Source organism: Nicotiana tomentosiformis, chromosome 3 (genome assembly GCF_000390325.3).
Source record: "Nicotiana tomentosiformis chromosome 3, ASM39032v3, whole genome shotgun sequence".
NCBI lineage: Eukaryota > Viridiplantae > Streptophyta > Magnoliopsida > Solanales > Solanaceae > Nicotiana > Nicotiana tomentosiformis.
This window is the reverse complement of record NC_090814.1, coordinates 12,546,567-12,563,190: the sequence shown is the minus strand read 5'-3', so window position 1 is coordinate 12,563,190 and position 16,624 is coordinate 12,546,567. Positions and strand designations below refer to the sequence as shown.

The window sequence follows — 16,624 nt, the reverse complement described above, 5'->3', positions numbered from 1 at the left end:
TGTGCTTAGGACTTATAATCCAGTTCACAAGTATAATAGGGCCACCAGAAATTATCTGTGCAATTCTAAATACCTGGCTAAAGTGTTTAAAGATAAAATAACTGAACAATCAAATATAAGAGTGTTCAAGTTACAAGAGTTAATTAGGAAGAAGTTTAAAGTGCATGTTGGCAAGACCACAACTAGGAGAGCAAGAGCCAAAGTATTGAAAGAAATTATGGGTGACCATATTCTTGAGTTTGAAAGAATTCTTGATTACATGGATGAATTGTTAAGGACCAACCCTGAAAGTACATGTGTGGTGAAACTTGATGAAGCTAATGAATCTGGTAAGACATTATTTCAAAGTTTCTACATTTGTTTTAGTGCATTGAAGAATACATTCATGGGGTGTAGGAAATGCATAAGTTTAGATGGTTGTTTCTTGAAGGGAGTTAGTAAAGGGCAGTTATTAGTTGTTGTGGCTAAGGATGGCAACAACCAAATGCTTTCACTTGCTTGGGCAGTAGTGGAATTTGAGAACAAAAATACCTGGATATGGTTTGTGTCTTTTCTTAAGGATGATTTGGGATTAGGAGATGGCAGGGGTTTCACTTAGATTACAGGCATGCAAAAGGTATATCATTCCAGCTTTTTTGATATTCTTTTTTCTGTTTTCATGTATGATTACTAACCAATTTCATTTTCTGTAGGGACTTCTAGCAGCAATTCAAGATATTATACCAGCTTGTGAGCACATGATATGTGTCAGGCACATCCTTGCAAATTGGTCAAAGAATTGGAGAGGGATTCAGAGGAGAATGTTGTTCTAGAAGTGTACTAGAAGTACATATGAGGCTGAATTCAAGAAAAACCTAAAATCACTCAGTATGTTGGGTAAGAACATAGTTGATGATCTTTTGTACTATAACAAAGACACTTGGTGTAAGGTGTATTTTAATATGGAAGTCAAGTGTGATGCAATAGATGATAATATGGCTGAAAGTTTTAATGCTTGGATCCTAACTGCAAGGCACAAGACCATTATTACCATGCTTGAAGAAATACAAGTCAAGATGATGACTAAGATAGCTAAGTTAAGGGAATTTGCAAATACTTGATCCTGCAATATTTCTCCAAGGGCATTAAAGGTCTTAGAGGAAAATATTGAAAAGTCAATGAGGTGTACAATTATTTTTAATGGAGATACAAGATATCAGGTTAGGGAGGGAATAAACCAACACAGTGTTTGCCTAAAAAATAGTACTTGTAGTTGTAGGGCCTGGGTGTTGAAGGGGATACCATGTCCACATGTCATAGCTGCGATGTACTATAAAGGGTATAAACCAACTGACTATGTTGATAATTGCTAATGAAGGAGACATATTTGATGACATATTCTCACTTCCTTCAACCACTCAATAGTATGGAAATATGATATACATCTACTAGCCCTCTTATTGCACCACAAGTGGTAAAAAGTATGCCTGGTAGGCCCAAAAAGGTTAGGAGAAAAGAGGCAACTGAAACAAAAAAATCTAAAAAGTTGTCTAAAACTGAAATTGTCATGAGGTGTAGCATCTGCAAGGGTAGTCACAACAAGAGGGGATGTCTTAAAAGTGCTAGAGATCCATCATGTTCAAGAACTGTTGCTATACCATCAAATATAACTTCTAGTGCTGCAGAAGCATCAAGTTTAGGAAGAAATAGAGGTAGACCAAAGGTAGTATAGTATATCTAACTGTATGCACTTTTAAAAAAAAAATTCAAACACTATATCTAATTGTTTATTATCTGTTAGAAACCAATAAATGTAGAAGTTGAACCTCCTGCAAAAAGAGGGAGATGAAGACCTAGAAAATCAACATCTACTGCACCTAATGCCTCTACTGTTGCTGAATTTTCAAGTACTGTAACTTCTGCTGCTGAATTTTCATTAACTACACCTATTGCAGCAGCTAGTACAGGAAGGGGAAGAGGCAGATCAAACAATACAACTTCCGTAGTACCTAATGCAACATCTGCTGGTAGTAGAGGTAGGGGAAGAGGAGGATCTAGGAATGCAACTACAGCTAGTAGAGGTAGGGAAAGAGGAGGATCTTAGAATGCAACTCCATCAACACCTAATGCAATATCTACTGCTCATCATTCACTTGCCAGTTGGTTTGAATGTTCTGCACCTAGTATATCTAAAGCACCTAATGCATGTGCTACACCTAATGCCTCTACTGCTACACTAAATAGAGGAAGAAAAATGGTGTGGAAAATACAAAACAATTTAAAAGGCTAAGAGTGATGGGAATGGGTGTGTTTCAAGCTGAAATGGCTTCAAAACTTTGAATGTAAGTGTATATGTATATTTGTGATATTCAATATGTTTTGCATATTTGTGATAACTTATTGAGTTGTTCTTTCTCTGTAGCCTGGCATGCCAAGTAGCAGAATAGTATCCATGCCAAGTACCAGAATAGTATCCACTGATCCAACAATGATAACAAGATCAGCTAATATAATTGGTGACATTTATTTCAAACCAAGTAGTAAACTGAAATAGAAGAGGAAACCAACAATCACAACAAGAAGGCTTTAAGAGATTAGAGGGCAACATAGAATTCAAACAAGGACTGGTGGTTCAAACAACCTAAGCCAGAATAGCAGTTCTTCACATCCCCAGTAGATTTGGTTGTTTTTGTTGACTACAATCTGCAAGCAAATAAGTTTTTGATATTTTTGGTTGACTACAAGCAAACATTATTTCTCCTAAGCCAGAGTTTGGTTTTTTTTTTTGTTGACTGCAATCTACAGTTTTTATCCTTTTAGAATGATAATATATTAGTTTTCAAATATTGTCTTAGTACATTTGATGTTTTGTTGACTGAATTTGGTGGTATTTATAGAATGTTGCAGTTTTATTTCTAAGAAATTCAGTGATGTCTTGCATTGCCATTTACATAAAAGCTCAATGTGACTTATACATAGTAGTTGAAAGAATCTGGGAATCAATCATATCAAGTAAGCAATTTATACATAATTAACTTTCACATAGCATATACCAAAATGAAGTTACATACCACAATGACAACAAAACAGAGTTGTTACGGCCTTAACCGATCACTTTTAAATAATTGCTATAACACAAATAACTGCTATTGCAGCTCCATTTGATCACTCTCTAAGTTGCCAACTTGGATTAGGCTGTTGATACACATAACATCAAAGACAAATCGTAATACACAAAATAAACTTCGTATTCAACCAACACCAAATCCTTTTCTTTTTCATACTTTCAAGCTCAACCAACTGCATCTTGAGGTTGTCATAACGCACCAAATCTTCTTCCATCTCTTTAATTTTGTTGAAAAATCTTGGAAGAATAAATTTCGATCTTTTGTTAACTTCATTGTCCCTCCATTGAAAACATTTGCAACTAATGGCCTGAAAATTTCATAAATTGAAATCAATTTAATGACAAAACACAAGTTAATCAACCACAATAGATGGGCTAGAAATGAACACATACACCTTAGTAGGGGCAAGACCAAAATCTTCTGCCCGGATTACGCTTCGACCAAGAAGTCTGCATTTGCAACAGTATTTCATGTTTGCATCGCACTTCAACATTGAGCATTGGGTCTTCATCGTCCATACGAAGTCTATTCAAGTTGGTATTTGCTATTTCATAGCCCTAATTTCTAATATATAAAAATTGGGAAAAAAATTTCAAACTCTAAAATAAAGGTTATGAACTCGAATTGACTAAAGATTAGTAATTTATAGTCTATAGATTATAACTCACCTCTTCAATTCAGCACCACCAATAGAAGCTCTTCAACAACGACATATAGATTAAGTTTAGGAGGAGTGATAAAAGAATGGGTTCAAATAAAATAGCTGAGTTTAACGTTTGGGACCTTTTCTTATGGCTTATTTGGCATAACACGTGGCGATTATATAGCAGACCGACCTTTTAAATTTAGTCCTTACGCGCTTGGAAGAGGTGTAGTCATGCACGAGTTTAATTGAGCATATAATGTTAAATAAATTTCGAAAACAATAAGTTCAAGAGGATAATAGAATCCAACAAAACAAAAGGTGTATATAGTTGGTAATATAGTCATAGATTGGGAAGGATTTCATGCATTATCCCGTTAATTTAATACTCTTTCCTATTTCTTCTAAAGTCGGGCGAGGAACGAGAGAATGTAAAGCACACAAAATCAACACGACAAACGCTATTCCCCATGCAGCTCGATCGAGCTATACATATTTGTAGAGAGAGAGAGAGCATATGGTATTTATACGCATTTAGAGAGAGAAAGGCATTAAGAAAATTTCCAAGTATTACGAAACACAAGGTGACGCTACGATTCTTACGTTTTTTTGCTGAAATTTGGACAATCCACTTGTCATTCCTTTGTTGATTCCTATCTCTATCTCTCGTTTCTTGTTGTTGTTTTCCTCCCCCAGCTTCCATTTTCCTTTGGTCTTTACCCTTCCCCTCATTCACCCCCCACCTCTTCTCACGCCAATAGAACCAAAAAATATAACAAGAATTTTTTTCTTTCCCTTTGCTCTAAAGATTCATTCATACATACATACAAAAATTACAAACATATATATACACGACGACGACATTGTTGCATAATATATAAGTTATATACAAAACAGAATACGTGCGCAGTTTTGTATGTTAGAGATATTATAATTTGTTGTAATAATGGTGAAGATAATGGATCTGAGGAGAAATGGGTATTTGATACTTTTGTTGGTTTTGTTGGGTGGTGATTATGAGGTAGGTGTGAAGGGGGAGAATAATGTGGTTTTCAATGTGAAGCATAAATTTGGCGGGCGTGGAAGGTCTGTTTTGAAGGATCTCAAAGACCACGATGCCCGTCGTCACGGCAGAATGCTCGCCGCCGCCGACTTCCAGTTGGGTGGCAACGGCAGTCCCACCGGTGCAGCGTGAGTTCCTCCTCGTTCCTACATATTTTCCCTGCTTTATTTTGGAACCCTGTCGTAACTTGTAAGGTTGTCACAAGTTCGAACCCTAGAAACAGCCTCCTGCATAAATGCAAGGTAAGACTGGATACAATAGACCCTCGTGGTCCAGTCCTTCTCTAGACCCTGCGGATAGCGGGAGATTAGTGAACCGAGTTATCCTATTTTGTACAAAGGTGTTTGACATGCCAAAATTTAATATGTTAATTTGAATTATGTACTCTCTCTGTTCTCGTTTAGTTACTCCCTCCCTCATGAGATAGTTTGATTTGACACAGAGTTTAAGGAAGAAAGAGAAGACTTTTAAAATTTATCGTCCTAAAAATATAACGCATAAAAGTTTTGTGAGACCATGATATTTGTGTGGCTATAACAACTTCTCACTAAGATAAAAGGTTTAAATTTAAATTGTTTCCAAATATATAAATGTATCATTTTTTTCGGAACGGACTAATAAATAAAGTACCTCATCTAAATTGAAACGGGGGGAGTAATATGTTTACTACAATCAGTTATCTTCAATTATTTGTCATTTTAGAAAATCAAGAATAAATAATTTTTCTGTCTAACTTTACCCTTAGCAATAGGTTTGATAGAGTTAAGAGGCATGTAAACAAGTTTCCTTATTTATTAGAAATAGATTAATACGATCAAGGATTAAAGAGGGTAGCTTAGTAAAATTACTCTTATTAATAGTTTCTTAAAGGGCGTGTAAAAAATTTATCTTGACAACTAAATAAGAACAGGGGTAGTATTATCAATGATCTAGACTTCCCCTTTAGTGAGCCATACACAAGGTGAGCCAAGATTAGTCGGGCCAGTAGATTTTTGCGAGTAAACAAAAAAATATTAAAGTACTAATTGTGAAAAAGTTAGTTTGATTGATAATTTGAATAGTATTATGAATATGAATTATTGTGGTTACTTATTTTACTCATATTATAAGGGATGCAGGCTATATTTCACTAAGCTTTCAATTGGGACACCTTCAAAGGACTATCATGTCCAGGTCGATACTGGAAGTGACCTTTTTTGGGTAAACTGTGCACGTTGTCTCAGATGTCCTACGAAAAGCAAACTCGGGGTATGATCCTAGAACGAAACGAGTATCGTAAATTTCTTGACGTATGTTGAATAATTATTCAGTTATTTGTCACACTAACAGATAGATTTAGTGCAATACGACTTACAAGCTTCAACAACTGGGAAATCTATTACCTGCGAGCAAGATGTTTGCAGTGCTATGTTCAATGCAGACAGCTCTGAATGCAAGGTGGGAAAGCCCTGTGAATATTTGGTTACTTATGGAGATGGCAGCTCAACTGGAGGATACTTTGTAAAAGATAACATCTATTTGGATCAAGTGTCGGGAGACTATAAAACATCATCCTTACAGGGAACTGTAGCATTTGGGTATGTTTAATCCTTGTAACTTAAAAATCTACCTATGCTGTTCTTTTTCCAAGTAATCTGACGCATCGACTTGACTTACTAATCTAGTTTCAACTTTTGATTTGTTATTGTGTACACGAATTTGATGTTTATAAGCTTTTCTAAGTATCGACTCAGTTTGTCAAACCAATCCTCCAACCGAGTTGTATACTCCATTTCTCAATGTCTTTGAACTTGTCCATAGCATGATGGTTTAGTCAGTCGTGCTAAAAACGAATTCTGTTGTATTTTGTGATATAGTAAAGCAGGTACATTGTAATTGTAGCATACATTATGAGGTCAAGTAATACTATGCCGCGTGGACTAATCAACTGAAGTAGATATTTGTTTGTTAACTAAGTTATGATTGTTAAGCTTCAAACCTCTGTTGAGTCGGAGATCTGGGAACGTAGGTGTTAAATATGTTACATCTAAGCTGTACTATCCTAAATGAAGTTATATGAATTGGAGAAGGAAATACGTGAAAAGGATTTTTAGAACTAATAAAGAAATGGACCTTGGGTCTTATTCAACCCCCAAAAACTAGCTCATGCGATGAGTATTACCTAAAACCATATAAGGAGACATAGAAACAACATACCCACCGATGTGGGACACTAACACCCCCGCACGCCTAGGATTAGACATCTGGAGCGTGGACACTATAAATAGGGGCCCAACATCGGGTAAACAGTGATGGGTCTGGCTCTGATACTATGATAAAGAAATGGGCCTTGGGCCTAACTCAACCCCAAAAGCTAGCACATGATTTGAGAATTGCCCAAGACCATAAAGGAGACATAGAAAACACACCCCCATCGATGTCGATGTGGGACACTAACACGAACGTGGATAGTCACCGGAAAGATAATGTGATTTGTGTATCATATTATGTATGATGATCCTTCTCCTCTTCTTAATGTATATAATGGTAATGCAGTGAATGCACCGATGAATGAGTTCGCAGTCTCTAAGTCTATCATACTTGTTCAAGATCGCTAACAGTTCAATACAATGAAGATCTATAGTGCCTTTCTTCATTTCCCTATATCAAGCATAATAAAGTTGTGTTTCCAAATCACAGTATTGTGATTCAAAATTTAGATGTAAAATAATGCTACTCTACTCTTTGATATTATAGTCTGCATAGGCAAATAGTTCATCTTGTGATGACGTGTTTGTATTACCTGTTTTTGATCCAAGACAGGTGTTCGTCTCAACAATCTGGAGACCTAGGTACATCTACTAATGCGGTTGATGGGATAATTGGTTTTGGAGAAGCAAATTCGTCTGTCATCTCACAGTTAGCTGCAGCTGGAACGGTGAAAAAAATGTTCGCACATTGCCTGGACGGAGTTAAAGGAGGTGGTATATTTGCTATTGGACAAGTAGTTGAGCCAAAAGTAAATTCAGCACCATTAGTCCCAAATCGGTATGCACTTTTAGTTCCCACCCCCTCCCCAAAAATAAAGGGAAAAGAATTGAACAAATAAGACATGCAGACAGAAAAATAATTTGTACCAAACATTACTGTGAAACTGAATATTTTTTCCTGTTCTGCACCATATAAATGGAGAGGATCTCAACTATTGCACTGAAAATAAGCAAGCCATTTTATTGAGTTACCTTGAATTTCTGTGAGAGGCTGTTTCCGCGGCTTGAACCCGTGACCTTCTAGTCACTTGATGGCAGCTTTTACAGCTGCGCCGAGTCTCTCCTTCAATTTCATTTATATTTATTTTGTTTTTAAAAGGGAGAATTGTTTTTATGCAGTAGCACATCTGGTTAGAACCAAAACATACTAAGTGGAGACCAGATGATTAATGCTGATTTCCTTTGTTTATTGTGCTAAAATGCTTCTCTTCTTCTTTAGGGCACATTATACTGTTTCTCTGAAGGATATTGAGGTTGGTAGAGAAGTTCTAGACATCCCGACTTCCCTGTTTGAGTCGAAATCCAGTAAAAAAGCAATAATTGACAGCGGGACAACTTTAGTATATCTTCCGAGCAAGGCCTATAATGCTCTCATGAACAAGGTAACTTCAGCAATCTATAAACTGCTAAGTCTGTTATTTCTTGGATGGTGTATATAGCAACTATGCATGGGTACATGGTCCTTTAATTTCCCCTTAACTGCTCGATTTTTGACTCTATGCTCCTATAGCTGATCCCCACTTGTGGGAACTCACTGGGTTTTTTATTGTTGTTGTTGTTGCTCCTATAGCTGATGTCAAAACAACCACAATTGAAGACTCATCATCTTGACGGAGACTTTGACTGCTTTATCTACAGCGGAAAGTAAGGTTCTAACTTCTCATGTTAGTTTCAAAATTTATTATCATTCTTTACAACCTGATATTTTGAGAAATCTTTCTAATCTCCTGGTGCAGTGTTGACGATGGTTTCCCAGCTGTAACATTTCAGTTTGTGGGAAATCTTTCTTTGACAGCTTATCCCCATGATTATCTTTTCCAAGTTCGCGTAAGTAATCTAACTATGCTCAACTTCTCCAACTCTCTCTTTACTTGATTACATGATGTTTTACATATCCAAGAAACTAATAATCACATGATCGTCTTTGGTATAGGCCGTAGATTTCTTTCCTATTATCTCTATTCAGCATTGCGATAATTGGTTATCTATGTGTTAATACGGTAGATAAAAAAGGGCAGCCTAGTGCACTAAGCTCCCACTATGTGCGGGGTCCGGGGAAGGCCGAACCACAAGAATCTATTATACGTTGTCTTACGCTGCATTTCTACAAGAGGTTGTTTCCACGGCTTGAACCCGTGACCTCCTGGTCACATGGCAGCAACTTTACCAGTTATGCCAAGGCTCCCCTTCAGTTAACACGGTAGATACAAGTCTATTATTTAAATGGTATATCAGTTGTCTGATTTATGCAAGTGATACATAAATACAATCGGTGTTGGCAGTATATATTTTATCCTATGATACATGTCTAATGCTGTTAGGCTGCAGGGGAAGCCATCAACATGTCTTTTGTAGCTCAGATGACATATGAATAAAAAAACCTCTTTTGTTGCGGAGATCGTCATCTCAGTTATCCTCTGGTTACATTTTGCAGGACAATGAATGGTGTATTGGTTGGCAGGAGGGAACACAGGGAAAGGATGGAAATGAAATCTATCTGTTAGGAGGTATCACTTTACGCCTTCTCCTACTTCGCGCACCTGAATCACTTCTAAAGTAATCTTTAGAAGTGTTCAACTATGTATGAATTCCATGAATCTTCACCTTGTCTCAGACACCTAGCTTGGATAAATATTTTTTCTTTCATTTTATTTTGCTTAAGACAAAAAATATGTGGCAAATGTGCAACTTGTCATAATTGAGCTCAAGTTGACAATATTGATAGACATCTTGATGGAATATTCAAGTTTAACTTTTCTAACATTTTGATGCAGATCTTCTGTTATCAAACAAGCTTGTTCTGTATGATCTTGAGAAACAGACCATTGGTTGGACTCAATATGACTGTGAGTATTGCTTCCCACTTATTTGAATGCATTTTCTTGCTTCACTTTCTTCGATAACCGAGGGTAAGGTCTGCGTACACAGTACCTTCTCCAGACCCCACTTGTGGGATTACACTGGGTTTGTTGTTGTTGGTATTGAATAAAATATTTTTTTTTGGGGGTTGATTTCAGGCTCGTCGAGCATTAAAGTGAAAGACGAAACTTCTGGAAATGTGTATACTGTGGGTGCTCACAAGATTTCATCAGCGTCTAATTTGGATTCAAGAATGGCTTTTACATTCTTCTTGTCAATCATCTCTTTTCTCTGCTTTTTGTTGAACTGAGAGAACATCAGAAAAACTGTACATTGGAGTAAACCATTACATACAACAATTGAAAGGTTCCACAGCATGATTCTTTAATCCACTTCTTTTATATTAACTTGTAAAAGAAACGGTTTTGATGAAAACTGATATCAGCAGATTTTCTTCTCTGCTTTTAAACATATAGGAACCATTCGCAATGCTAATGTCAAATATTTCCTCTCTTTTTTTCCTTCTAATTTTATGTCACTTTTCTTTTTAAATGTGATACAAGATATAGTCAATTGACATATGTAAAACATGCTTCATGATTTTTCCCGTTGGTTCGTATTCATCATTTTGTTTCAATGTGAAATCATGTGTACAACTGAAACCTCTCGGGATTTTTTTTTTTTTTTTTTTTTGGAAAATTGCCAGGGAAACCGGCAGCTGCTATTCTTTGGGTGCGCATTAGGTAACCTGCTCATCGTGCAAAGCTCGCAAATCACACTGAAACTGTAAATCGCACTAGCTAAACCCGATGTGACGAGCTCTCCAATAAAGTTCTAAATACCATTTGGTAGTTAAAAGAATCCAAAATCTAAGATCTAGCCCCATAACCAAAAAAAAAAAAAAAAAAGAAGAAGAAGAAGAGACTAGAAAGCCAAGAATGAAGAAGACTACAACTTGGATTATACAAAATTTCCAATTCTACTTAAGCTGGATAAAAGGATGATCACCAACACACTAATATAGCCGGGCCCACCTCTCCGGTCCAGAAAAAAAATCAAATATTTCTTTTTTTTTTTCTTTTCTTTTTGCAGTAAAGAAATGAAGCCATATAAAGGGATGGAAAAAAGGCAAAAGAAACTGAAAAATCATTTAAACAAATAAATTCAGAGTTGCAAGGGGATTCCACCCTCTGTTGCTTCCTCCAGCAGCTCTCTTTTCTTCATTGTCGGAACAAACCTTGGCAATGCACCTCGCGATCTGAGGCTGCTTCTGAAACTTCTTCACCTTCTCGAACAGTCCCAGAATGATCCAGCACAGTTGGACCAGAGGAATCATTCCTATTGTCTGCAACTTCACTCAGTTCATCAAAGACAGTCTTGTCCATCGTCTTTAGTGCTGCAAGCAGTAGACGAGTCAATTGAGTTCGAATCAAGGAAGAGGCAGACAACAGCACAATCATCAACTTTAGAGGTTGGGTATTTAGTTCTCCAGGCTCGTACAGCTACTTCAACGAGTGATCGAGCAGCAAATGAACGTGGTGAAGCTGAAGCCACAATGTTTACCACTTGGTCATTTGAAAGCACATCCCAAATCTGTCATAGTCATCTAAATTAGTTTTTGACTAGGAGATAATATAAGTCACATTAAGTATTTTGCAACAAATAACAAGAAACTCGTACCCCATCCGTTGCCAGAACAATGAACTGATCTTTCTCTGTTAAACACCTATATGAAATTTCAGGCACAGAAATGAGGCCAAAATCCTTGAGGCAAAAATCTCCAAATGCACGTGCCATAGCTAGTCCAGGTGAGTCACTGTTCGGCAACCACACTCTTGCAACCTCTGGTTCATTGCGAAGAGCAAATACACGCCCTTTACATTTCCGAATCCTCTCTGCCTCCGCTGTAAAGTTGGACAGAAGTATTTAATACAAAAAATATACGATGAGCGATCAATTGCATTAGTCCAAGTCAACAATGCAAAAATAGGACTCTGCTTTCAAGAATACTATAATGTAGGTGCTTCAATCCTAACGAACATAAGCATTTATTTCCTGAAGAAAGCATATATTGCTTTATCTCTAAATTCATCCACTTGTAAAATGACTGTTGCTAAGTACCTGACTAGTCAAAATTAATCTCATTAAGCTTCGAATCATAAAAGTAGATACTCCTAATCCTTCTTTTCCTTTTCTTTCTTATACTTTCCAAATCAGGGTAACTGTATTGCGTGCAATCTGGTTTAGATGATTATGTTTTCATAAACAATGTACAACTAATTGAAGTCCATAGGTGGTCATTTGTAAAGCGAAAGTAATTTACACATTTCTTCTCAAGATGTCAATATAAATCTGCAAAATTGACTCTTCATGTTAAAACGACGGTGATTTAGTAAATGAGATCAGATAAAGAAACAGAGCAAAGCCAACAAAATTTAACCATTGTCTGTCACTAACAGAAATTCTGATTTGTCAAAACAGCTCATCATATTCGTGTGGTAATTTGATCAGCACTTGCAAAAACATACAAGAGGGTCGCCATAAAGCAGATGATTTGACTAGCATAACCTACTTAACCAGTGCTGTTAGGATGAGCCTGTACCATTATAGATGAGATTACAGTCTTTCTAAAATATTTCAATCAACAAACTAGAAGGACTTTCAGTTTCCGACTAGTACACTTGTTTCGACGCTTTAGTTCTTTCCAACTCTGACAACAATTTTTTCTAATCCCAAACATCCTATTCAGCCACTAGATGAACCCATAGAAGCATGACATCTTTCACCAGATGCGCAGGTTCTTTCATGTAATATTATCTAGGATAAACATCTACATTCATCATATTGACCATCAACAGAATGCATATCTTATGTTGCGCGGACTCTCCAAAATGCTGCCGCACCCGTATCGGATCCTCCAAAAATGACTACTTTTGGAGAATCCGACACGCACCTGGTAACATTTTTGGAGAGTCCAAGCAACATAGTCCATATCTGCACTAACTGACCATTAAATTTGTAAACAACAGCTGTAACCCTCAAATTACTAGGTTCATAATTTGGACTATCCCAAAGGTTGAAAGGTTGGTGTGGACAAAAAACCAATAGTGTGACAGATTTTCCAATTGATGGAAGCCGGTGAAACTGAAGTGTGTATAGAATAAGGCAATAAAAAGGATGAAGGGGAAAAAAGGAAGAAGCTTGCGAGTCAAACATAGACATAACTGTTTGGGGGCTCTGATCTTTTTGCCCAACTAAATGGAATCGATCAACATCAATGGCCATAGGCTACTTAATTGTATTACTGCAACCTCATAGATTAGTCGTAAGAGTTGACATAAGAATTAAGACTAGACAGCCATAAGTTATAATAAAAGCTGAGGATAAGTCGTAATTTCATGAATTGCTTGACGCAAATATGAAATTCAGAAAGCAACATTCAGGCAGCAAGATATTCAACCTTGTTTTTTAATCAGAAAAAAAAGAAAAAAGAAAAAAACATGCAGGCAGCAAGATATAGGATTATATGCACCTGGTAGGTTAGGTTTAAGATCTACTGTCAATTGTACAGCCATCAAAGAATCATCTTTATCTGTCGTAGCAAGTACAGCTCTAGAATCCCCAATATTTCCAATTACAAGATCCTGACCCTACAGGAAAAAGAAATATAGGTTTATATTCAGAATAGCATAGCACAAAACTGTAGCAAGGTTCAACTTTCTGAATTTGTTGACAGACCTGCTTAACAAGGGTAACTGCTGTTGTTCCGCTACAGAAGCAGTTGATACGGTTATATCCTCTCAGTTCTCTATCCATAAACTTATAAGCCTTCAGAAATGAGTCCTTCAATGTGTGAAGGACCTCCAGTTGCTTTTCAGTCTTGTCAACATCAATTGAAACCCTCGACTCCTCATCAGCAGATACAAGGGAAGCATCCGCAGAGTATAGGGTATTTGCACTAGTCTCTCTTACAACATCATCATTTTTTATATTAACTTCCCAGTGTGCACTTAGCTTTAAGGGAAGAGAATCTCTGACTCTCTTTGCAACAAAATGACCATGAGGACCATGGCCATCGAAAACACCACAGAAAACTGTATCCGCTCTGGAACCAAAATTCTGAAATATTTATTATACGATAAATCAGGAAATGCTTTTCAACGGTTATAGTGAGACAGGATCGTGACTAGGGGAAACTACAAAGATATCTGAAAAAGGAGGAATACATCCTAACTTAGTCACAAAAAAATGAACAAAATGAAAAAGAGCGTGAGAGGGAAACACAGCATATAAATACATCCTAACAATTACACATAAACACGCAACAAAAACCAAACCAAACTATTTGTTTATATTTCCAACACATTTTCAGGAAGCTGATGATTTATACATGCTGGAGGGCTAAGGGGGTATTTAACATTCTGAAATTAAATACACACATAAACATAATCCTCTAACTACAACACAAGCTGAAGCAAAAACAACCATCTCTAGCCACCAATACTGTGATAGAAAGATAAATACAAGATAAGTGTTTTAGCCCCTACAACTCGTTTTAACTGCAGCCATGATGGATGCATATGCTGTTGATTCATAAATATTTGCAAACAAAACACCTTGTTTTTATAACCGAGAAATCTCTGAGGGCCAGTGGCACACGGTTAAAAACTTGGTGGATAATGGGCATTGCCGCTCTACCCTTCTCCACTTAAATACCAAGCTTTTGTGGAAGGTTCGAGCTCGTAACGTGCACCTAACCCGCACATCAAACGCTACGATGTTACCACCAGTGTTTAAAAAGGCATTTCTGGGGCAAACCCTAGGGTGGGGCGTAGAGATTTGGGGAGGCAAAAGTATCGCGAGGCGTAAGCCCCATTTTCTTGCTTTGGGGCGTAAGCGCAGAAAACTTTCCAAATTAGAGTTGAAATTGCTAAATAAATTTTTAATTTAAAACAAAAAAAATACAAAAATTAGCTTGTTATTAAATTTTAAGAAGTTTAAAAACTCAAAGGTCAAAAGATTTTATATTCTCTTCGTTTCCCTGATCAATTTGCAAACTACAAAGCAAAAACGCTTCATCCTTCATCACTTGCTTTGTTTTTACGCTTTTATTTGTAGATTACTTATTCATTTTTCTTTCTTTTCAAGTTCTTTTCTCTTTCAAGTTAGTTTATAAATTTCTACAAAACTTTTTTTCAAAGTCTCATTAGTTGCTTTCAGATGAAACAGTTCTAGTTAGTTTTTTTGGTCAATTGCTGATTCTGACTAGCATTTTAAGATGAAACCGTTCAATATATATTTCACTTATTTCATATTTTCTTGAAATTTTTATAATTTATATGTAGTTTGACCTTCTTTTAATATTTCTTTATATTATATTAAAGATACATGGGGCTTAAGCTCAGTGGTATCAGGTAAAACACCGGAGGATCTTGCAAATTAAGCACTTATTGTCACTACTTAAAAAATATTAGTGAGGTGAAGAAAGTGACTAACCTCCCAAACAATCATGGCATCTTGATTAGGTCCTTTCTTCCCCTGCTGAGTGAAGAGTGAAGCCACCTCGCTCGACCCATTCAACAACATAATTCTCTGCAGCTGTTCTTCCTTTGCAGATACTGTAGATCCGAGGATTGGGCTCCTGCTTTCAAATGAAAGGCAGGAGCCCATCCAAATCAAAATATTCAATAAGCACTCCACCACACCAAAATTATCACAATCACTCCCCAGTCCCCCTCTTTGTATCCCTAATATCTTTCTTTACAAATACTTCACTACCCCGTATCCAATTCTCCAGTCTATCCAATCAATTTCACCTGTTTCAATGAACTTTTAACAATGAAAATAATAGTTAATGAAATGAATAATTCACAAACTATAAGACTGGATTAACGATCACAGAAACAATATTAATACCCCACTAACTTTAACTCCACTTTTCTACCAAAGAGGAATAAAGCGTAAAGATATTTTAAGAAGAAAAAAAATCCCAATTAATACCCAAGTAGAGGTGAGCTTCAAAAGGATCAAAAAATGGTTCAATACGTGCAAGGGAAGAAAAGGGGTAGGAATACAAAAAGAAGAACAGAACAGATAAAAGAGGGAAAGAGAAAGAATAGATGTTCTCATTACACGCATTCCCTTTTATAACGATATCTTGTAGAGAGAGAAGAAACTAAAAGCTGGGGAAGGAAAGAAATATATAAATCGACCATGCAAATTGCAAAGATATTTTACAATATTATTATTATTATTATTATTATTATTATTATTATTATTATTATTATGTGACTATCAAATAAAGTTTATTGTGAAATTTATTTAGAGGTGAAATTTTATATACTGACACAGTAAAACATTTATACGATCAGATTATTTATTAAAATTTATAATCTAGTAAAAATGGTAATGAATTTGGTTAAATTCTTACTAATAGTGTAACTATTATATTATCGGTATATATAATTTAGACCCGTTTACCTATTATTGTGTTGCAATTATTTTGATCGTTTAAGTATCTTTTTACAATATCCATAAATAGAACTTAAGCTGTCGTATATATATGTGGAAATACATATTTTATTAAAAAAAGAAATTGGGTTGCTTTTGTACCACTCTTGTTTCGTTTAATATCTTCCTATAGCTAATATGACTTATTGAAAACCCCAATATACCAAATGCTCTTTTATTATATTGTATGTGT

The 16,624-nt window shown here is 36.1% G+C and overlaps 1 protein-coding gene, 1 long non-coding RNA gene and 1 pseudogene across 3 annotated transcripts; 1 reads left to right on the top strand and 2 right to left on the bottom strand.

Moving 5' to 3' along the window:
- Positions 1-2,982: 2,982 nt before the first annotated feature.
- LOC104111795 (uncharacterized) lies at positions 2,983-3,914 on the bottom strand. Its single transcript, XR_689807.4, has 3 exons — positions 3,776-3,914; positions 3,500-3,671; positions 2,983-3,414 (listed from the first exon to the last, which is right to left on the bottom strand). It is a non-coding gene; the product is annotated as an uncharacterized lncRNA (long non-coding RNA).
- A 533-nt stretch (positions 3,915-4,447) lies between these two features.
- LOC104111794 (aspartic proteinase 36-like) lies at positions 4,448-11,012 on the top strand. 2 transcript variants are annotated; one of them, XM_070196720.1, is made up of 10 exons: positions 4,448-4,941; positions 5,932-6,061; positions 6,143-6,390; positions 7,616-7,840; positions 8,282-8,444; positions 8,633-8,706; positions 8,799-8,889; positions 9,497-9,569; positions 9,837-9,908; positions 10,628-11,012. In XM_070196720.1, the coding sequence occupies exons 1-10, from the start codon at positions 4,697-4,699 to the stop codon at positions 10,666-10,668; spliced, it is 1,362 nt and encodes a 453-aa protein (XP_070052821.1). In that variant the 5' UTR covers positions 4,448-4,696; the 3' UTR covers positions 10,669-11,012. The 2 variants fall into 2 exon arrangements, with proteins under 2 accessions (XP_070052821.1, XP_009619853.1); XM_009621558.4 differs by lacking the exon at positions 10,628-11,012 and adding an exon at positions 10,080-10,394.
- On the bottom strand, positions 10,861-16,078 carry LOC104111793 (probable protein phosphatase 2C 33; annotated as a pseudogene).
- Between the last annotated feature and the right edge of the window lie 546 nt (positions 16,079-16,624).

What these genes read in the sequence shown, in the direction of transcription:
- LOC104111794 (XM_009621558.4), top strand. Translation starts at nt 4,697, where the DNA reads ATGGTGAAGATAATGGATCTGAGGAGAAATGGGTATTTGATACTTTTG. An exon ending in ATTATCTTTTCCAAGTTCGC is followed by an intron (nt 8,890 to 9,496) that starts GTAAGTAATCTA and finishes TACATTTTGCAG; the next exon opens with GACAATGAATGGTGTATTGG. An exon ending in TGAAATCTATCTGTTAGGAG is followed by an intron (nt 9,570 to 9,836) that starts GTATCACTTTAC and finishes ATTTTGATGCAG; the next exon opens with ATCTTCTGTTATCAAACAAG.